This window comes from Ptychodera flava, chromosome 15 (genome assembly GCF_041260155.1).
Source record: "Ptychodera flava strain L36383 chromosome 15, AS_Pfla_20210202, whole genome shotgun sequence".
NCBI lineage: Eukaryota > Metazoa > Hemichordata > Enteropneusta > Ptychoderidae > Ptychodera > Ptychodera flava.
Genome location: NC_091942.1, coordinates 6,529,661 through 6,553,068, shown reverse-complemented (window position 1 = coordinate 6,553,068; position 23,408 = coordinate 6,529,661). Strand labels below are relative to the sequence as shown.

Here is a 23,408-nt window from a genome sequence, read left to right as displayed (position 1 = left end):
TAGCAAACTAAAAGTATTAATGAACAGAACACTGACTGCAAAATGCTAACGTTTACAAAGTCAATCAATCAGTTAACTTCATCAGTAATTGAAAGTCCTTTTTCACAAACACAAAATACACACCTGAGTTGGATGAGCAGTAAATGCCCACACAGTGAAATGGCACTGCCAGATAATGCAGCAGAACTTACCTGATTCACACCATCCTCAGTCAACAGTAAATCTGCCTGTAGGCATGAAGCAATGTGTTGGTCAAACTGAACAAAGAAAGGATAGAGGTGAACAATGACTGGATCCGGAAGAGATTCGATGGCTGTAAAACCTAGAGATGACAAAAAATAGAGACCAAATAGAATTTTAAATAATTTTACATAAATTTGAATTATCTTTAAATAATGTAACTATTTTTTTTCATTCAATTCATCACCTGATTAAGGTTGAAGTACCCACTGCCAATCCCCCACATACATCTGGTTGATTGGGGTTCACAATCAAATAAAAGATGTCAATCTGTTCTGCCTGTTTGACTGATTCCTATAATATGTAGCAATGAAGAGGAAATAGTACCTTGCTTGAGTTTCAAATTCACAATCCTTCGATAGTAAGTCTGTTACTCCGGACTTACTGGGTCTCAAACTCACCATCCTCCAACAGTGAGCCAGTACCCTAACCTTTGCCAATAATGCCTTCTAAATTTCAAAACAAAATTCTAAAAAGATATAGCTACTGACCCTTTAAGGTTCTGAGACAAGAATTTGACCTTTTTAAGCAAACAAGTCTGTAGTACTTAATAAGCTCAGAACCCCCATAAATTATATACTTTCTGAAAGCCTATATATAGAGGAACATTTGGGTTACCATGGTGTCACAATTGTTTACATAACTATAATGTGACAGGTAATTTGCATAACCTTTCGAAAATCGGTTTTCCTTATGTTTTGTCTCGATACTTCAAAATATCTTACTCAAACTTGCTGGAATGCAAGCTGTTACAACGCTCTTTCAAAGTGTGCCTCAGATTTTCAATATCTTGCTTCGTTTTTTTGGAGCACAATTTTTAAAGAAACCTACTAGGGTTAAATTCACCACTCTGGAAGGTTTTCTGGCATAAAAATTGTTCAAGAAAGTTTAAAAAAATTCTGAGACAAACTTTGCAAGATCCTTATATCAGCTTGCACTCATACAAATTTCAGCCACGTATCTCAAAGCATTGAGACAAAACATTGAGAAAACCGATTTTTGAAAGGTTATGCAAATTACCTGTCACGTGATAGTTATGTAAACAATGACAACACTTTGGTAACCAAAATGTTCCCCTATATCTAGGCTTTTTGAAAATATATAATTTACGGGAGTTCTGAGCTTATTAACTAGTAGAGAATTGTTAGCTTAAAAAGGTCAGTTTCTTGTCTTGGAACCTTAAGCTAGTTAAAATGTATAAGAAAAGGATTAATAACTCACCTTTATTAAATGCAAAGGATAACTGTATTAATGTGTTGGCTTGTTGCTTCTTGTTCACTTCAACATAAACTGTGTTTTCTGTGTACTGTCTCATGGCCCTGTGCATAACAATGTACAACCTGCAAGACACAATACACTGTCTCAGTGTCCTATGCATGACACTTACAGCCTACCTAACCTTTCGTCTTTCTGACCAGGTTTTGCACTTCATAAATTGCAAAGTTGAATTTCCTTGAAAGTATGTCAAATGTTTGGTTTTTTTTAATGAACTCACAGTCCAACAAATCATCTATTCAATGTACATTTGCAGTGTGGACATTGGTGTTTATTTTTGAATGTCAATATTACAGGGACAGGATCACTTTGAACTTGAGTTAATTATATTTTTGGTGATGACATACAGTGTAGGCAGAAAACCGATGTCCACAAAAGCACATTGCACGAAAGAGGGTATCGTATGGTGATTAAATATCCATGCCTATTGACTCTAAGTTGAAAACAAGATTCTTATGAGAATACATCTCAATCAGCATTATGATTAAACTACATCTATACTAATGAGAAACATCATACCAAATATCTTACCTGTTGGTGATAGATCTCATTGTATCAAAATTCATAGGGCTGCCATTTTTGTCTGTATCCATTCTAGAAATTCGTAATTTGTTTATTTTCGCTTCGAGATAACCCTGCAACTGTACATTCCACTGCATGTCATATGGAAAGCTGGCCAACAACTTGATGTCTGAAGAAAGGGAATAAAACTATAGTGAGTGAACAGCTCTTAACTTTCATATTTTGCAATCATTTGATTCAACGACAACTTAACGAGAGTGACAATACTGAAATAGATCATTACAGAACACACATGTGGCCTTCACTGGTAGCTATGCCACATCTACATATTTTGCTCGGTACCAAACTCAAATCAAATCGAATGGCAAGTTTTTTCACAGAAAAAATGTAATTACCGATAGGTTTATTGATATAGTTTTCCTTTATAACATTTGTTGAAATGAAATATTTTTAGCCTTAGACAAAATAGTTGCTGAGATGTTCAAATAGGCATATTTAAAATTTACTTTTGTTATGACAGGGACAATTACCTGATTCTGAAAGACCCATCTCTCTGACGGCACACTGAAGTTTTTTCATTAGTTCATGACTGAAAACACTGTCCATTATATGTGAGATGGTGTCTGGCAAATGTTGCATAAATTCATTTCCGTATGTGTGAGGTAATCTTGTCTTTTTGCTTTTGACCGATGGCAGTTTACGTCTGATGACATCACAGATGTAATCAAGCCGGAGTCTCCAATCATGGACGGATGAAAGTTCAACAAAGGTCAGCATTGCTGGTAGCAGTAACTTCTCAAGATGGCTTGTCTCTTGCACGTCCATCTTGAGTGTCTTTCCTGAGAGTTCTGTCAGTGTTAACAGTTCTTTCCTAGATAAAGACCAAATCACCGACCATTACAAGATATCGACAAGTCAGAAATTTTCTGCATGTAAATTTCACAAACTTGAAAACTTTGTGGAAGTGAAATACACTTTCTATGATAAAATCCTTCAGGTAAATCAAGCTGAATACCAATAAGTTTCTCACAAAATGAAGTTTTTGTAACAATCACACTTTGTTACAACTTTCTTTTTTCTCGTTAGAATATTGTCTTTCTCACCTGTTGGGTCTGTGAAGGGACAACTGATTAAGCAGATGAAGGAAAACACAGCTTTGTCTTCTGATTGTTGCCAATTCTGAATCATTGCTGTATTCTTGTATGGATGGTAAGGAGTCTGGCCACTGGCCCTCTTCAGTCAAAACTGAAAGATTCTTTTCTCTTTCCATGGCCAGAAAATCAACATGCAGAAGATGTTCTTCTATCACCTGCTTGGCAACCTGATAGGGGTAATCATTACATTTTGTAAAGACAGCAGGTATAGAACTATGACTTTGGATTTCATTGCAAAAGCTAAGGCTTAATAGACCTTATTCTTAAATGGCGGACGAGATCTCGTTTAGCCCGAGAAAGCGCGTGAGTTGTGCTTTGGGGGGCAACTTTACTTCCGGTTCGTGAATACTAGCATCAGTATGGCGTACGACAGTGATGAGCAGAACACAGCCGATCTTCCTAAAAGTACTCTGACCTACAAAATACTGAAACGGTGGAAGGCGTCTGAGCTGAAAGCATTTCTAAAGGATCGCAATATATATCTCTCTACGGTTCCATCAAATTCCTAGTGATTTTGGCATGGAGAAAATGAAAGGATGGTGACTCCATGCGGCAATACAAAACTCTGCGATCCTATCGACTGTTCTATGCAGGCTACGTACAAAACATAGAAGCTAACAATCAAACTAGATTTTTAATGTAATAAAGGGAAAGCTGCTCCCCACATCGCCTACACTATTTTTATGTTCTCTGTTTTCATGTTTGATTTTGTGTGTTCGGCTATTGGTGTAGATTTAAGCCAAATATTTCTGTCATACATAACAATCTATATATCGGGTATACGGTAATATTGATACTAGACAACACAGGAAAGACTTGCTTTGTGTCGTGGCACGCCAGATTTGCGAAACTGCCGATATTTTACCTCAGGCTGGGACTCTAATAATCTATATACTACACAATTCCAAAATGACTTTGCCTTGCGTCTAGACACACCCGATCTGTGAAATCACAGATATTTACTTCATCTTTATCGGCAATTGGGACTCTAATATCGATACTAGAATGACTTGCCTTGTGTCTCCGGCACGTCTGGTCTATGTAAAATTGCCGATAAATATTCGGAACTCTAATATCGATACTAGTTGATTCTAGACTGTCATATCGCGGGTAAATATCCAATAATATATATGAGATTTTACCATCTCACAGATCTTGACAAGCCCGACTTCCTCAATCCGACTATTACTTCGATACTAGACGATACTATACTTGTCAAATTGCGGGTAAATATTCGATGTATATCTGGGATTTCACTACATTACAGATCTAGCCCAGCGGTCTGGCCGAGCCCGATTTCCGTAGTCCGACTACTATACGATACTAGACTTGTCTAAAACTGTGGGTAAATATCCTATATTGGAAATTTCACCAACTCACATAACAATTCTAATTTCGATACTGTGTTGTCTAGTTGCTGTCAGTATACGATATAATATTAAAGGGCAATGTCGCTGTGTCCTGGAAATCCAGTTTACCTCGACACGGTCGATACGCTAAACAAGGACTCTTTTATGACTACAACAAGATTTCACGTATGCTTCAGAAATGGGGAGCATATTGAATAGCGTTCTACTCTTGCGAAAAAAAAATGAGGTAAGGTCTTTCGCCTATAGCTAGATGCAGTACCGATCAGTCTGTTAAGTTTTTAGTTGCGAATTTCATAGTTTACAAATCTCTTGAAAAAAATAAATTTCTTGTCTTTGAATAATTTTGTAATGTATTAAGCTTAGCAAAACGTTTGGGAAAACGTCTTTCCATATAGCGAAAGTTACTGGCCATTGTTTTTTAGGAACAGCAGGACATCCCTCAGGAGTCACTGGTCCGGCATGAAAATAACTAGTCTCGGGCCATCGGGTTGGCGTGAATTTCGCAAGCTGTGTACTTGTGCATTATGAGTGTGTCGGTAGTGTTGCGTAATTTGTTTTCGCATTTATGTTTGATATTTCTTGTTGTGAATATTCTCGTTGTATTAACTTTTCATTAAATTTTTTTACTTTGTTGTTAAAGTCCTCTTCATTGTAACATGTCCTCATGATCAGGCCCTTGAAGTTGATTTTGGATGACATGATTTTCTCTGTTAGAACTTAAATGTATCTGTTGGTTTTGTGTGTGTTCTCGTGTCCAGTATGTTTTTGTCATTGTAAATGACTAGATCAAGATGTGTTATTTTGTGTGGGAAGAACTTTCATATGAAAATTTGAAAGTAGGTTGCATTTTGTTAATTAGTGTTATGAATTCGTGGAGTTTGTGTTCTGTTCCAATGAAGATCAGGAAAATATCGTCTCTGAATCTACACCATAGTGATATTTTTGTTGTGTGTTGACGTATGATTTTCAGGCATTACAGTCAACTCGCACCTTTTCCAACTCGCCCGTTGTTTGAGATGGGTGTAGTTTTAGATTCCATGTACGCTAACCCGATGGCCCGAGGCCAGCTATTTTCATGCCGGGCCAGACGTGAAAGACGTGAAAGACTGTCCTGCTGTTCCTAAAGACGTGAGCCAGTAACTGCAGTAACTGCAGTAACTATCCCTATACGTAAAGAAGTCAAACGAAATTTATTCTTTCAAGAGATTTGTAAAACGTGAAATTTACAAATAAAATCTTGTCGGTGTTGGTACATATTTCAAGCCGGCACCTGTGGTTCTCCATGTTAGCAATATTTGTTTTCAGAAATAAAAGGTACTCAAAACATTGCAAAATAGTATCGGGCGAGTTGGCATCGGGCAAGATGGAATCGGGCGAGTTGGTATCGGGCGAGTTGGAATTGGGTGAGTTCGTACCGGGCGAGTTGGAACTGGGTGAGTTGGTTGTGGGCGGGTTGTTTTTCAGAATATTAAAAAGTTTATGAATTGGTGAAATGACATATAAGACTAATCTCTTCCTTTAAAATAGCCATATGCGCTACAGGAATCGTGTCCACCCTTGACTTCCATAGTACTGAACGCACGCATGGCTTCCCGGAAGTAAAGTTGCCCCCCAAAGCAAAACTCACGCGCTTTCTCGGGCTAAACGAGATCTCGTCCGCCATTTAAGAATAAGGTCTATTGAGCATATCTGTCGATGAAAACTGCTGATGATTGTGCCGTAAGATTAAGAATATTTCACAGATTGGTTACTATTTTCTTTTCATGTGGTTGAAGGTTATCCTGAGGACAAGGGCAATAAAGAGGACTATGCCAAACAAAAGGATTGTTGGACAAAAAGTTTGTTAGCCAAGAATTGCACACAAATATGATCAAAGAAAACTGTAATTTTTGATCACTTACTAACCTGCCACATCAGAATCTAAAATTTCACAAGAAGTTTTATGCAGTATCAGTTTGTAATTTTTTTGGTGATATTCTCTAACTTGCTCATTGAAAAATGCGACTCACAAGAAAGGTTAAAGGGAAACCTAAGTCCAGCGCATGTCACCCTTTATCCCTTCCAAAATCACCCCTGAATAAAATGCAGCCGGAATTTTCAACGTGCTCGCACGCGCAAACGACTACGGCGCGACGAAAAGAGAATTTGAAGTAGACGACATTTATGAAAATGAGCTCCGAATCCCATGGGCGCGAAAGGGCTCATGGGAGAAGCGGGCGTGACGTCATCGGCGATACACAGACGTGTGTTACAACGCACTACAGCGTTAGAGTCTATGACTATAGTAGTGCAGTTTTATAAGTTTTGATCTCTGCGCGTTACAGCTTTTTTATTGATTGCTCAGTAGCATGCAAAATGGTTTACTGTTGTGCAGTTGGGTGCAAAAATGACTCAAGGAAGAACAAAAACGGTGTCAGTTTTTACCGATTCCCCACAAGTCAGCTTTTCCGGAGACAGTGGCTCAAGAAAGTCGGGCGAGGTGATAACTTGTTAAAAACTGTAAAAGATGCAAAGTTATGTTCTGCACATTTCAAGGATAATTGTTTTATAAGGGATTTGAAGGTAAGTTTTCAATCATTTTTGATCCCCTAGAGAAATATAAAAAATACTGGTCGCGGTTAATTGCTGAGACATTACGACTCATCTGGAATTAACGGTACTTTGTTATGGATACAGACACGGTCCCTCCATAAAGGATCGTGATACAGATGAGAGTAGCTTGAAATCGCGATCAGAAATTTTGCAGAAATGTGGATTTTTTTCGTGATGGGATGTTTCAGCAGCTTCAGTACGTGTATTTCATGTCCTGCGGCAGGTGATTTGGACAAAAAAAACATAGTAGGAGGATGTCAGTCTGCGGGTGATTAGGCTTGTCGAACGAGGCGTCAAAGTGTGGCTTGTTTTCGCACAGATAGTTTAACTTCCGTACATGGTATACAATGCGAAGTGTTAATTATTGGATACACAGAAAAAACGCCTGTTTAGTAAATTGAGCACGAAACCCAAAATAAAGTACGTGTAAAATTCCTTTGAAAACATGTTTATTTCACTACACGGCAACTGTGATGTATTAGTGGAATACTGATGCATTCGTCGCAAATTGAAAGTCACTGCTAGCCTTTTGGCAAATCACGGTTACTCTTGGCATGGTGCTCCTGTTTTAGCTCCATGCTCTGAGGCCAATTTACATTCATGAGTTCGAATATGTCGACAAATTCACAGACAAAACAAATCCAGTGAATCTCTTTGTGTTGTAAAACTATACCTTGTCTTATACACGCATGTCCAGTCAGATCGGGCTGCAGGTAATTATAAATGTTTTTATTCACCACGGAATGACTGACTGGTGTGTTTATAATTGCTTTGGTGTTTGCAAACTTTTCCTGTCGTCAATCGAATTTATCTCACACGGCAACGTGTTTTCTCATATAAATCAAGTGATATTGGACTTGTTGATCCGTTAATGAAAGCAAGAACGATTACAGAAATTACTTTGTCGATACTTCCATCGAAACCATGTTGTAACCAATTTGTAATATTATTTCTGAATGTCTTTTTCAGCACGAAATGCTCGGTACTAAGCTACGTCGACAGTTGAAAGACGATGCTGTTCCTACGATTTTCAAACACTTGTCATCCCCCAAGAAGAGGATTTTCAGTGCAAAGAGAGAGTCGCGAAAACAGACGAGTCAGGTAAAGTTAATCGATTTAGAACATCGAACTTGGTCGTCGTACTCTTGTTTTCGAAACTTAAGGTTTAATACTTTTGAAAATTTTAAAGACACAATTTTAAAGTACAAAATTTATGTTTACGTACGGTTTTTCCCCTACAGATTGTCAATAGCCTGACTACAGAAAGTCCCCAATTACCCGTCACGTGCGAGATGTACGCCAATGATGATACTACAATTGAAGCCAACAGCTGCGATGCTTCAACTCAGGTGAGAATTAACCATAAGAAAAATCCTTTTCAATAACAACGTAGCCGGTTTTGACAAAAACAACAACAATATTAATAATAATGATAATAGTAATAATAATAATTATAATTCCATTTTTATAGGCCTACACGTCATCGATAAACGTTGGTACGCAAACTGAGACAGTGTGTTCATGTAGCTGTTACAACATCGAGAATCCCCACTGTATGTCTGTAAAATTGGACCATCCATACTCTAGCGACACGTTTTCATCAACGAAGAGGCGGAATAACGCAGGAAATTCCCCGATATCTGTACCGACGCAATTACAATGTACAAATGACACTGATATAGAAATAGATCCACTGGTACAAGACCTGTCTTTTATGGTTGACAGTGAAAAATTTCCTACGCACACAAACGCAGTTTGTGAGATCACTGCCAGGTTACACAACGCCATAGAGGATGTAGGGTGTGAGAACAGTCCTCACGTGCACTATGACAGATTTGACAAAGGTGATTTCGATCCTACCATGGCACTAAGAATTGTCGACGACCTTGAAAATAAATGTTCTCTCTTAAATGTATCGATGTCAAGTATTGTAGATGCAGATGATTCATTCACTGCTGAAAGCGACAGTGACGAAAGCGAAAGTGGGAAGACAATTGACGACTCCGAAGGAGAACACGAGAAAGACTTTCTTGGTGACAGGAAATTCATCGTGTTTGAAAGCTGCCTAGATATACTATTCAAGAGGTGTTCGGAATGCGGAGAAATTGTAACAGAAGTCTCCAGAAGTACAAACGGATCGATGTTGACAGTACAGATGACATGCATACGTTCACATAACGTTATCTGGCGCTCACAGCCAATTATAAACCGAATGTCTGTCGGCAATTTACTTATGGCTGCCGCAATACTTTTCAGTGGGAACACGTTCAATCGTATAGCACAGTGCTTCTCATTTCTCAATCTCACGTTCTTTAGCGAGGTTACCTATTTGTCAACACAAAATAGGTATCTGTTTCCCGTCATTAACACTGCATGGGAAAGAGAATCAACACAAGTTAAAGCCGACCTGCGAAATATGGAGACAGTGAAGCTATCCGGCGATGGACGCTGCGACTCTCCTGGATACAGTGCAAAATACGGACTGTACTCGTTTATCGAACAGAGCAGCGAGAAAGTGGTCGATTTTACAGTTACCCAAGTGTCGCAGGTTGCAAACTCTAACGCGATGGAAAAGGCAGGCTTTAAGAAACCCTCGATCGAATTCTAACCGACGAAGTCAAAGTGTCAACAGTAGCAACTGACAGGCATCTACAAATCGCGAACACCATGAAGAAAGATTACCCTGAAATTTCCCATCAGTTTGATGTCTGGCACGTCGCGAAGTCTATAACCAACGGCTAACCGAGTACACCAAGAGGAAGAAATACAAAGATTTGAAGCCATGGGTTCAGTCCGTCTCAAACCATCTGTGGTGGAGCGCCGCAACGTGTGATGGAAATCCAGATATCCTTCGGGAAAAATGGCTGTCCATCGTTCATCATACTGCCAATGTCCACGATTGGGATGGATGTACACACTTCCATGGCTGTGCCCACCCACCGCTTGAGAGAGACGACGAGAAAGCATCAAGTGGTTGAAAATAGGAGAACCAAGCCATGACGTACTGAAAGAGGTGGTCTTTGATAAAAAGATCCAGGCAGCTGCTGAGAAGCTTTCAGAATTCTGCCATACTGGTAGTTTGGAGTCATTTCATGCTTTGCTTACCAAGTACTGTCCAAAGCGACAACATTTCTCATATAAAGGTAAAATTAATCTTACAAATAATCTTACCTTATTGCAGTGTCATTATCATACAGTACGTCAAAAATATTGTTTCTCACATCTCGCGTTGCACTGTTAATTTCATGGTTAAGAATGTGTACATTTGAATATTGACTATATAAAAATACTATTTACAATTTAATATTTTTGATATCTTACAGGTATGGTAGCGAGAGCACAACTTGCTGCATTAGACCATAATGCAAACTCCGGCAGAAACCACGCATCGATTACGAATGGTGACAGACAAGGGGAACATAGGTACAGGACTGTGTTCCCAAAGAACAGGAAGGCATGGGTGGCTAAACCCATTAAGGAGAAGAAATCCTACTGTCATGTCAGTGAAATGATGTCCGATGTCATCGGAAGAAGAAGGAGTGGCCGTGAAGATGGAAACATCAACGTTCCAGACTTACCTGCCAATATCGCACCAACTCCAAGACCCCCTGTTGAAGATGTTGTTACCGCACACCTGACTAGATTCCGCCAGTAACATATTGTCAATAATGCCGAATCAGCATGGCGTACCTTCCTTACGGATATAGCGTTTCTGAACTTCGATGAATATGCACAATAGAGTTTCGATGGGTTGCAAGGGGGTTGTGTTTAAATACATCGATTTTTCAGATGTGACCCTCAGAAAACGGTAGGTTTCAGAAAATGAACGCATAACGTTTTTAAAATGTAAAAAATAGGGCAGAAGAACCGATCAGAAAACCGGAAAATGGGGCTTGTCAAAAATATTACACATTCACTCGACGCTAACAGAGATTATTTCTTGATATTTTATTTACACCATTCCTCTATCAGTCTTAGTATACACACATTAAAATGGAAGGTGACAATCTTTAAAGCCAACGTACTCTCCGGACTCTTCTGGATACAACTTTCTAATGGCCAATACAACACAGGCGGGAATAACTCTCCTTACTCGCCGTCCAAGCCTTCCATAGATCCAATAAGTGAACTGTGTATATGCTGCCCAGCGATACGTACTACAGATAAACGACACAGAAAACTTTTTAGTGAGTAAGTGTTGGTAGTCATGACGTTGCATCGATATATTAGTCTTTATAGTCTTTCATTCTTATGCAAACTCAAATGTACATGTGTGAAACGCTTACGAGAAAGTGAATCTCTCCATGCACAGAAGTAGCTGATTCAGGGTTTCTCTTACATGAAACTAAACGTGATTTTTCTAAATAACTAAGAGCTAGAAAATATCAATCTACAGATCGATCAAACTCAGGTATCCATCTTAAACTTTCAGTGTGTCATCTTTCATGCATTCATGTATTATGTAAATGTACCAAGATCGATGTTCTCTATGGGTGTGAATTGACACTGGGAAGTGCCTGTAAACAACACAAAATTTGAATAAAGCTAGTCGTAGAGCTGAAAAAAAGTTACGAACTATCAGCTAAGGAAATAAAAATGCATTGAGAAATTGAGAACTTACCGATTTTCGACTGGATTGGTAATTTTATCGCAACGCAGGTCTTGCAACCTCAATAGTGCAGTTTCCAGAACAGCTTGGTTCAGGCAAACAGATTGAAAATTGTTGTGCCGCTTGTGATACATGTCTCACCTATGTAGAAAATAAAATAAAGTTTGAGTTACAGTAAGTAACACATGAGTATAAAAGCTGGCTCGACGGTTCGTCGTTCAATTACCAGTAGGAAAACGTAACACTCGACGATTTTCCATAGCGTAGACGGATGATAGACGCGATGAGCTTCTTGAAAGTCAGTTACAAAAATATATCAAGTTTCGTTTTCTGAACCTTACGGTGAAGTCAGTTGACAGAACATGCAAACTTAGTACTTACCTTCTAACTTCTGTTCGATGGCATCATTCTCAAGGCAGCAAACACACTCTGACAGTAATGGCATCGCTATACAATTTTCACAGTGACACCAGTCACTGTTAGTCTGCCGACTTGAATCTTCAGTACTGTCAGAGCCAACACTGTCATCACTCTCATCCTGATCGTCACTGCTGTCTGAAACTTCGCCTTCGGTGTATCTTGGCTCAAATTGGTATGGTTTGATTTCAGTCGGGGAAAAGAAACACTCTGTGTCAGAAATATCGCTGTCCGAACTCTCCATAGTCAGTCTTGCGAACGCGCTAAGACTGTTCACGCAGATTGTCAGTGGGCTACACAATCGTCTGTGTATCGCCGATGACGTCACGCCCGCTTCTCCCATGAGCCCTTTCGCGCCCATGGGATTCGGAGCTCATTTTCATAAATGTCGTCTACTTCAAATTCTCTTTTCGTCGCGCCGTAGTCGTTTACGCGTGCGAGCACGTTGAAAATTCCGGCCGCATTTTATTCAGGGGTGATTTTGGAAGGGATAAAGGGTGACATGCGCTGGACTTAGGTTTCCCTTTAAGCTATGTAAAGACAAGATATATTTCTCCTGATACTGACCTGCCTATTAGCATATGACCCTTGACCTCTGACATACACATTGATGCAGGCTGCAAACATGGCTGAGATGATATGATTTCCTCTGTGTAGCTCCTGTACTGTGAGAGATGCAGCATGAAGCAGATCCAAAAGAGAGCAAGGCTCCGCTCCTGTCAATGAACCAATAAGTTTTTATAATTCTCTTATGCATTTCATATTGCAATGACTAATCAATAATAGTTCACAATTGCGACAATATTAGCGACACAAAACTGTAAGTTAGAATTGTTGAGAACAGTAGAAATTTTACTTAAAATACATGTATTGTACATGTTTAGGATTCTCAGTTACAGTCAGGCATTTCAAAATTGATCACTTTAAAAGCAAACCTGATGGGCTTGAGACGACACAAAATTTGCATTGTTCATTATATGAAAAGTAAATTTGTACCTGTTAATTTTGTCCTGAGTGCTGTGTGTAGTTCGATCAAAACTTGGCAAGGTTGCTGACCAACAAGTCCAATGCCATGAAGTAAACTCTTCAAATCATGGGATCCAAATTTGCCGCCTTCATTCTAATGGAAAAATTACAATGACTTGTTAATGCTGGAATGATAAAGTGATGTGTTCAGCTGGAATGATAAATTCCTATGTTTATCCTGGACTTACAAACGTGATGTGTTTTTGCTGGAATGACACAATGACTTGTTTCTCCTGGATGTTTCTCAATGATGTACATGTATTTCTCACACTGAAATAATACTATTATGACATCTTCTCTGTCCTATATGCATCCATTAAACACTGTAGAATGATCTCTCAAGGACAAGAGTTGAAGACACAGATGTCAACGGCTGAATTATCAGTCCCTGCATTCATGAATTTGGAGATATAATAACTCATGAAATCTGTATCAGTCCTGTTATTTGCTTAAGATCTAACTCTTATGTGATAACCTAACCTTCATATATTGCAAGATCTCAAGACACTGATCCAGTATTGCTGACACTGTGCATTTATGAAGTAACACTAAAAGTTTGGCTTAACTTCAACTGAAGCCCTTTAGCCTATTGTTAAAAGCCAGTAAATAAATAACAAAGCCAGTCACTGAGAAAAGAACGTCAATTCATGAAAATTCAGCTCCACTTTGAATAAAATACCACTGGACACTAAAAATGATTGTTTGATGTCAATGCCTGAAATATATACAAAAATTCTATAGTGAAAGTCAGTCACAATTTTTACAACCATTTGCAGTAATAGAGCGCGAAGCCACTGCAGTGAACTGCAATAAAACTGCTTACACTAATTAGTTTCAGCTGTAGCCGTGGCCACTTTGGTGTTGAACAAGGCTACTTGATAAAGACCAAAAACGTCTGCTTGTACAAAGGCAAAACTAGCTCTGTCTGAGGCTCGAGTTGTAAATGAGAGTTTACGATGGGCACCCTGTGTTCAAGATTAAGATACAATGTAACATTACCATGCACTGGTCCATGTACAAATCTTTTTTATTTCAACTTCCCCAGACAAACTGTCTGCATGGGACATACAATGTTGTCGACTTTGCCAGCTGGCTACTGCTGAAACTAATTAGTGTGAGCAGTTTTATTGGAGTTCACTGCAGTGGCTTCGCGCTCTATTACTGAAAAGGGTGGTAATAACTTACCTCTCCAAGAATGTAGATTTCAACACCTCTGTTTCTCATTGCTCTTGAGATTTCACCATTTCTGGGATCCATGGCGAGTATTAACCTGTACACAAACAGAAATATCACATCAAAGATCATAAATCCGGGGCTTCTCAGCGCATACCAGCATTCACCAGCTGTTCAGTCAGCTATGTCAGCACACCAAATGCATGCCCATTAACACTCAAGTCAACCTTCTCACTAGACCATGCAAGAGAATGCTAAATTCATCTTACCTGAAATTTGGATGAGGTTTGATGGTTGGAATTTCTCCATCAATGACTCCTCTTTCATTGATACTGAGTTCTCCATCAGGTTCCAATAAGGCGTTCAATCGGTCCAGTACAGATGGACTGTGCAGAGAAGAGTGGAGATGAATGACAAATCCAATAATTACTTAAAGACATCACAAATGTCACCTTCAAAGTATGCTTCTTCCTCTTTCTTATCAGCTGATAATTGCAATTTTCCGTGACCCTTGCAAGGAATTAATAAGTGTCAATGCACCGACTGTCAATGGTTATTCATAGCAAGGGTGAGCAAGGGTGAAAGAAATGCCCAAAATGAACAGTTGAGGCAAGGTACGTGTACAACACATTAATTTCACTTCCCTCTCACCAAGTCCATTGATAAATTCTACTGGTACAAATTTCTTTATTCCAATCATGACATTAAGAAACTCAAGGAAAATCCCATTTTTGCCCAAAGTTTTGTGTGTACAAGAAGGGCTTGCTCTGGAACACGGACAAGCAACAATGTGAAATACACAGACCAAATACAGATATCTTCCATTACAGTTTAAGCGAAAGTGATACTTCATCATACTCAAATCACAAATCCAAATGAAGATACAAGGGCTCTACCGATGAAAACTTGCTGAAAACTTTAATCATTATTTACAGAGGTAATAGCCAAAGTTTTTGACAAGTGGTTGGATTGGCATTTGGAGCTGGACAACACTGTACAATCAACCTTGTGATACACTTTGCATCACAGACAGTTGCATAAAACAATGTAGTATTGTGTAGAAAGCACACAACTCATGAAAGAGGAGGACATGTTTTCAACAAGTGAACAGAAGTAAAAATAATACCTGCAGAAGTTGACATTGTCAATCAGGAGCCATTCTCCACTTTGTAAAGCCTGCACCAAGAGTCCATCAACCCATTCAAATTTACCCCCACCTTTGCCATCACGGAGAATATCATTTTCAAACCTTCTTCTTAATTCTTCATATCTAAATTTGACAGCAGATAACTCTTCTACAGAAAAAAATGATAAAAGATTCCATCGATTAAAAATAATACTTGATAAAAGAAAATTTACATAGGACTTTTTTACCAAGCAGTATGTTTTTTCTTATGCTAGAAGTGTAACCAAAGCTGAAGCTCAGAAATTCTGAATGTGGAAAGATTACTGAACCAAGACTTTGGACATGACAGAAAGTCAATGATGTGTATAAAGTTATTGAACAAACTAATAAATGTATTGCATGTTGGCGTTATGAACTGTACTATGCATATTGTAAGCTGTCATATTCCATACAATTATGTGTACCTAAGGGAGCTTCCAGTTATGGCAGGGGTGGATTGCGTACTGATAAAATTTTTAATGTGTTGATATATGGTAAGAGTTGCATATATGTCACAATATTCACAGATTGATTGTTAGTATTCACTGCTATACAATCATGGCTGTGTGAGAGAATGCCTCACTTTGGAGAAGACAAAAGTGTAACAATCAAAGAAGAGCTGACCTTTGACATCTGAAATATCATATTTCTTGCAAAGCTTTTCGACCAGACTGAGCACCTTGTCCATGGATCTGATTGCTTCTTTGACATTCCTGTCTGTGTTGGCTTGTCTCCAATGTCCTTCACAACAACTGACCCTGTCAGGATTGAAATATCAACAGATGTTCAACAAAATATTACAAAAAACAGCCAAAAATGTAACTCACATGCTAAGGTACTTTTCTAACATTCCTTTCATCAGTTTCAGACTAGAGACTTTACTGACCTATATTTCCTTGTTCACATCTCCTTCACGGTTATAGCTGACATCAAAGACAGTGTTTTTCTTCAGGAGGTGTACACAAGCAAACGCTACAAGGTTTGCTGAATCATGTTATCATGGTACATTGGACTGATTATTTTCAGGGAACAATTTAGGAAGGCTCCCATACCACTTGTGTGTTTCCTAGACTGACCAAGACTACCGATTCAAGGTTTTGAACACAATAAAACCAGTGTAGGTACAGCAAAGCCTTTGAAATATTAGGTTGCTCTGGTGTTTGCATTCTTAGCTTTTAGGACCTTGTGCTCGAAGTATGACCTGTCACAACTTTGAAAGGGGAAAAATCAATTAATATTACGTATCAATGTCAACACGTATTGATGTGAGAACCAGGGATTGAGGACTGCCCCTTTAAGTTACAGTACATACACAAAAGAGTGGTATACATGTACAACTTTTGAAAGAAAACAGTTGGTTCACCCTTCTTGACCATTTACATGTAACTGCACATGCAATAATGTGCAAACTTACATTGAAGTGCTTATGTTCTGGACTTTATCTGGTTGGGACATTCAGCTAAGTATAAAACTCACCACATTGGAAGTTTTCATAGAATTTAAACCATGTGTTTAGCAGTTGCTGTGCTTGCTGTCTGCATTTCTTATCGCATTTCAGCATTAGATATCTGATGGCAGCCAGGACTTGACATTGAAACTGTTGAGTCAGTTGCTCCCAGTGACGATTCAAATCAGCCTGTGTGTGGAAATGAAATAGAAATGGAGTCAAGAACAGGGCCAACGGGGTAGCACAACAGTCAACTGCAAAATAGCAAAGATGCTTGTTCTGAGAAACTCAGTAAAATATTTGATTACAACAAACAAACACACGGATATCCCAGGAACGTCACAAAGTTGCAACACCATGTCATGTCAGAAACGCTGTTGCTGTTATCAAGGTTTTGTTTGAGATCAATAGCTAAATAGTTGCCGTTTAAACATGCTGCGGGGAGTAGAAAAAGCAACTGTAGTTGATATGAAAAACAGAAAAAGTTGAAAAAATTATCAAAAGTTACAGATATTGGCTCTTTACATATACTGCAATGACATGCTCTTGGCGTAAGTTTCTTTAATCACAAGTGATGTTTGCTATGACATTCAAGAGAACCATATCACATATGAATCAGTTTATCATATCAAGGTTACTGTGACTGAACTAAACTTGATGTTCCCTTGATACAAGAGGATAAATCACATTCAAATCAAACAATCACAAAGTCACAGACAGTCAGTCTGACCTGTTCAAATCCTCCCAGGAGTTCAGTTGTATCCATTGCACTGTTCATTGCCATCACATGCAATGTGTGTCCAGTCAGCTGTGCTAGGAGTTTAACCAGGGATGTTTTGCCACTGGAATGCGGACCAACCTGTCGAATTTACAATTCAGATTAACAACAATGCAATTTATTTGTTTTATGATTATTTGTATGTTGAATCATCAACCATTTTATCACAATATCACATAATTAAAGTGAAGCTAGTGTTTTCTATTTTGCCTAAAAACTTTCAATGTTTCCATTAAAAGATAATCACCTACAGTACATTACGCCTTTTCTAGTCAAATTTGGTTAATAATTCAGTAAATTCTTGGTCTGATTCAAATCCACAATATACAACAAACCTATTCACCTAGCAAAGACAGCAGCTGTCAAAACACTTCACTAAATTGACCCACCACTTTTATCAAAGGAGGTTCAATAACCAAGCTAAGTCATTACAGTTTTCTGACGGCAACCCGTCCACATGCTTTAAAGTTCACGAAGCGCTCTTACATATATACTTGACATCATACACTGCACCAAACTCAATCAAAGCAACAAATACATCACTAAACTTGACTTTAGAGAGCCTCTGGGTCAATTCTGAACACCAGCAGAACTGTTCACCCAGTGTAGAAACTTCAGTCAATTCTAGATTGGATACTGACTATGTATAACTAAATGAAAACTGCACACAGCAGCAGGCCAGGTGTTTTTCCTTCAAGAGACTGTACAAAGAGAACTGCACTTACCAGTATGGCCATCCAGTTCATATCAATGCATGTCATTAAGGCTTCCAATGGTTCCAAAAGATGATGGAGCAATTTCAGTGGAACTCTCAGACTTAAAGAATTCATATTGTCTTGTTGACTTCTGAGAAGGAATGAATGACCAGCCTGCAATAATACGACAAAGTTACATGTTTGTCAGATAATCAGCTGTCATGATCACTGAAAATATTAAACACAGAAATATGATGTCCAAAGGAGGCTGACAATCTAGCTGTCTGATATCAACTAGATGTTAATTATCCTTGGTATTACTATAGCACACGACTAGAAGATCCAGGATTCTATGGAATGTAAAAGAATCTGGATGGCAAATATGTGCAGTAGGATATGGAATCTACAAAGGATGTGCTGCCAGTTCACAATCTATCATTGACCAAGAGGTTAGGCATACAAAGCCATTACCTGTTACACAAAACAGGCTATTGATGTTTGACCATCCTATTACTTTGTAAGAAATTCTTGTCACCTTTACTTGCTTTTGTCTTGTGCTAGGGGGAGGGGGGACTACATGATATTAAAATGCATTGTGGGTATACAGTAGACTTCTCACCACTGCAAGAGTTTGAGATAAAGCACGCCGCCCTGGAAGATATCCCAGAATCCACCACTTCATCTTCGCTTCAAAAATGACGGCCATCTAGCGATACCGCGGTAAAGACGCTAAATTTTCAAACTAATTTTAAGAGCCACTATGTATTTTCTAGTAAACTCATTTTCACGCCTACGACATTTTATTGCCTGATGTACAAGGCAGTGGTATTTTTTTACGAATTTTCATTAGTTCTACGCATGAATTTTTTGATCGAAAAATTGATGCTTTGTAAAGTTTGGTCAAACATCCAATGTATTCACTTTTCCCCGGACGTTTTTTGATGAAAGTCATATGGTCAACCCAGTCAATGTAGTATCATTCGACTCTTAATGGTACGAAATGTGTCAAACTGTCATCCGACCCCTATCAACCCCTATCAACCCCTAGCGTTTTCACGTAATGGGGGCTTTCTTTCTGCCTACTTTTAGCGATTTTCTAAAATGTGGACGCCTTATGTAAACATAGCCAGGCCGCTAGGCCTGCAGCTGGGGGGCCGGGGCAGCAGGTCACCTCGACCCCTGTCCGTTTCGGCCCAAGTAATTCACACCCTCTTGTCGTTGTTTGTGGTCAGATCAATCCCTATGCCTTAGTCACTTCGACCTCAGTCACTTCGACCTCAGGCACTTTTCATGTTACATGTACCTGACAACGTTTTACTGAGTACATTATGCAACTTGTTTCTGTGAGAAAAGCTGCTGGCTTTGCTACAACAATCCCCGGGACTGTGAACAATCTGATACTTGTTGGCCATGGGAGGCCTGGGGTACCCCGGCCCATTGTCATTTACTGACTAGGGAACGTGTCTCTCTGAAGTGGGGATGGATAAAGCATGTCATTTACTGATTTTTGGAAATAAGGCATTCATCACTATCGCAATTGCTTGCCATATGCGGCAAGATTGGATGAGCCAAGCCGATCCGCTCGCCTTGGTGTCTTGACGCCAAATGAGCCTATTTCCGGTTTAGGCGTTGGCCTTACAGCAATGCATTATAGGATATCTTCCAGGGCGGCGTGAGATAAATGCAATTGTTTAAATGGCTGAAAATTCTGTTTGTTTGTTAAACTAGCTAAACTCACATGCACCTTTTCATCTTTTTAGGCATTTCTTGTAAAAAATTCCTGCACAACCTTTTGTAATCATATGTTTTACCTGTAGAAATCTGCCATGATTGAAAATATGGTCAACCACCGTCGACTTTTATAACTCACTTAGGTGGCAAAATTTTATTTAAGGTACCGAGAATTACACTTAAACATCTGGCAAAATCATTAACAAGGGGGACAATGGGCACTCTAGTGTTTTATCTATGTGACCAGTACTATATTTTGTGTGACAGCCAATCTATAAAAAGTTTACGGTTGTGTTATGTTGAATCAAGTGAGCCAATGACACAGTAGCTGTTGCGTACCACGGCAACTATGATATCCACACCATGAAGTGACTTACCTGAACAACTTCTGGTGTAATATGGAAGTATCTGCTGGACTGGTACAGTTGTTCCCATGGTGATTTGTCAGCTGAGTGACAGAGCATTGATGTGTACAGTTCCAAAACCTGGCGGGGTAACATCAAAAGTTGATGAAGGACACATCACACATGACCAACGGTAATCATTCTAAATATCAAAGTAGCCATCTTCACCTCTTTGAGGAAATACATGAACATTTTACGTTTACAAACTATTGTTAGATTTGTTCATACCATTCACTGTGGTGTCAACTTCATCTTTTCTTTATACCTCGAAAATTGGTACTCACTTACTTAATTATTTATTGACGTGTCCTTTTTATTTTCACGCTTTGAAAAATATGAAGATTTCTATTTTTGTCAAACCATACACTGAACTCTTTGGGGAGTTCTTTTGTCATTAGGTTTTCATACTGTCTTCTTTTCAATAATCTGTCTAATCAAAGTGAGGTCAGAGTTTACACATATTGACTGGCTATGAAGGTAACAGCATACATTTGTCTGCCCGGGGACTTGTGTTACAAATATCTTTGTTCACTGAGGTAATGTTTCTCTGTCCAAAGGAGACTGACAATCTAGTTATCAGATACCAACTAGATGTTAATTATCCTTTGTTTTCATTTAGCACACAGTAGGAAGATCCAGGTTTCCATAGAATAGGTGGGAATCTGGATGGCAAAGATGTGCAACCGGATGTGTGAAAGACTGATATATTACTGAGATCAAGACAGTTGAATTTTCATTTGGTATATTTCATTCTCTCATGCAATGCAAGGCTTAAGTTTCAATGATAAATAACTTTGCTATTTCATTGTTTTAATTCTTACAAAAGGCACAATACATTTATATCTCAGTGCATTTTATGAATGAGATAGAAAATTCAAATTACAAATAGTATTGAATAAACCGATTGGTTTTTTAACCTCATTTACAGCTATGGAAGGCAGACATTTGACTGTGACTTTGCAGCAGAATAGCTAACAACTCAAGTTTAGCAAATTTAAGATGGCAAGTGAGTTCCATAGAAAAGGCACAAAAACAGAAAATACTCACTTTCCACACACCTCATTGAATTTTGCTACAATGCCTTATCAAATGCACTGTATCAGGTAAACAGGGTTTCCTTGCTGGAATGAACGCAATTGAATAAAGCAATGCAGCACAGTAAATGATCACATTTTGAACTTCATGTGACCTTCAACTGGTAGCCTACGCAGATCAGTGAGAACAAGAATATTATGATTGAATTTGCGATATCTGCTCATAAGGCAAGCTGCAGCATTTTGAACTGACTCAAGATAATGCAGCTGGCTAGAGCTGATATCATAATTTACAAAATACACAAAGCCACCTGAGACATGACAAACACTTAAAGCATTTTTACAGTTGTTGATCTGTGAAGTAGTCTGCGACTCCTTACCAAGACCAGGCAGTGCATGAAAACCCTTCCTGCAGATCTAAGTGATGCACTTGAACCAAAGTCATCCCAACCAAGTGACACCGACAGATTACTAACAGAGGTTGAGGATGTTCCAATCAAAATCAATTTTATGACTTTACCTTTTCCTTGTCCGGTTTACTTCTCATTCTCTGTGCATAGATAAGATTGACGTATTCACCGGGATTCATATGCATGCCATCTTGATTTTTCACCATCAAGTCACACCATCTGAACAAGTCCCTGAGATTGAACTCCCATGGTCCTCCTCTCTGACCCCATTCACATGCTACCATGGTTACATCATATAGCTGTCAGATCAATGTCATGAGCACAATGTCATTAATGTACTGATGTGTAACATGTACCAGACTGAACCTAGGAATTCAGCTGATAGGAGGTTAGAGAACACTTGATCTGTAGTTGTTCTGATAGCACTTGACAATACCGGAAACATCCCAGGATTCATTATGATTTGTATCCTTGGAGAGTCCCTAAAAAAATGCGGCTTGTCATGGAGAAACAGTGTGTCCACAGCCATATAGAGTGTAGTATGGAAAATAGAGACACTAGTTGCCTTCTTATGTTTTTTGCAAAATGAAATTGACAAAAGAAATTTACATGTTAATTCATAGACCCTAATCCGTTTTTAGGGTCTATGGTTAATTTTTCCTAGAGAAAGACCCCTTCAGTTTGTCATAAATGCTTCCAACAAGTATGGGCATTTGTAGTACCCTGCAGACCATGATTTTCACTGTTATTTGAAAGGCAATTTTGACATTTTCACCATAATATCTTAACAATCTTTCACTAGATATATGAAAACAATTATCTAGATGCATCACATTACTGCTTACCCATAGTACAGAAAAGGTTCACAGAAAAGTAGCCTTCACTAGTACAAATCAAACTGAATTATGGGTGATTTATTGCATTATGCAGTACTTGCTCTCAGCAAGGACATCTACTTTACCTAGTTTGGTCTATGATACAAGTTGACACTACTGTACTTGATAAAATTATCCGTTTTTATGCTAGATGTTCAAACAGCTGTGCATATCGTGACATTCAATCAACCTGATAACAAATTTGTGAAAAACCTCCTGTACAGAAGTAGTGTACAACATTTCTTACCTTGTTGCTGAAGTGAATCATTTTCTTTAGTGTCTCAGTTCCAATTGTTGGATAAACTGTGTGAGTGATAAACAGCAGATCAGCTGCTGACAAAGGCTCTATGTGAACCTGAAAATAAGTCAAAGACATTTTTAGTCAACATACAGTGGTTTGCGTTTAACCTTTGGCTATACAGGAACTAGACATACTGTCTAAATTGATGAGTTGCTAACACCGTCAAGTCTCACTATCATCTAATATCAGT

General features: G+C 38.7%; 3 protein-coding genes across 3 annotated transcripts in view; 1 reads left to right on the top strand and 2 right to left on the bottom strand.

Annotated features, from left to right (window-relative positions):
• The window catches only part of LOC139151028 (midasin-like), a 138,658-nt gene that overhangs the window by 65,892 nt on the left and 49,358 nt on the right, over window positions 1-23,408 (bottom strand). The window contains 18 exon segments of the mRNA XM_070723548.1: window positions 192-322; window positions 1,462-1,580; window positions 2,047-2,206; window positions 2,568-2,908; window positions 3,141-3,358; window positions 12,747-12,895; window positions 13,176-13,299; window positions 14,391-14,475; window positions 14,648-14,764; window positions 15,505-15,673; window positions 16,168-16,291; window positions 16,294-16,301; window positions 17,020-17,179; window positions 17,721-17,849; window positions 18,494-18,637; window positions 20,572-20,679; window positions 22,153-22,341; window positions 23,165-23,272. Of these exon segments, the coding sequence (XP_070579649.1) occupies window positions 192-322; window positions 1,462-1,580; window positions 2,047-2,206; window positions 2,568-2,908; window positions 3,141-3,358; window positions 12,747-12,895; window positions 13,176-13,299; window positions 14,391-14,475; window positions 14,648-14,764; window positions 15,505-15,673; window positions 16,168-16,291; window positions 16,294-16,301; window positions 17,020-17,179; window positions 17,721-17,849; window positions 18,494-18,637; window positions 20,572-20,679; window positions 22,153-22,341; window positions 23,165-23,272 (2,583 nt within the window).
• On the top strand, window positions 10,163-10,808 carry LOC139151731 (uncharacterized). Its single transcript, XM_070724707.1, has 2 exons — window positions 10,163-10,296; window positions 10,477-10,808. The coding sequence occupies exon 2, from the start codon at window positions 10,479-10,481 to the stop codon at window positions 10,806-10,808; it is 330 nt and encodes a 109-aa protein (XP_070580808.1). The 5' UTR covers window positions 10,163-10,296; window positions 10,477-10,478.
• On the bottom strand, window positions 11,198-12,671 carry LOC139151027 (uncharacterized). Its single transcript, XM_070723547.1, has 3 exons — window positions 12,144-12,671; window positions 11,775-11,903; window positions 11,198-11,310 (listed from the first exon to the last, which is right to left on the bottom strand). Exons 1-2 carry the CDS (start codon window positions 12,538-12,540, stop codon window positions 11,854-11,856), a joined length of 447 nt encoding a protein of 148 aa, XP_070579648.1. The 5' UTR covers window positions 12,541-12,671; the 3' UTR covers window positions 11,198-11,310; window positions 11,775-11,853.

What these genes read in the sequence shown, in the direction of transcription:
- LOC139151731 (XM_070724707.1), top strand. Translation starts at nt 10,479, where the DNA reads ATGGTAGCGAGAGCACAACTTGCTGCATTAGACCATAATGCAAACTCC.
- LOC139151027 (XM_070723547.1), bottom strand. Translation starts at nt 12,540, where the DNA reads ATGGGCGCGAAAGGGCTCATGGGAGAAGCGGGCGTGACGTCATCGGCG. An exon ending in CATCGAACAGAAGTTAGAAG is followed by an intron (nt 11,904 to 12,143) that starts GTAAGTACTAAG and finishes TTTTCTACATAG; the next exon opens with GTGAGACATGTATCACAAGC.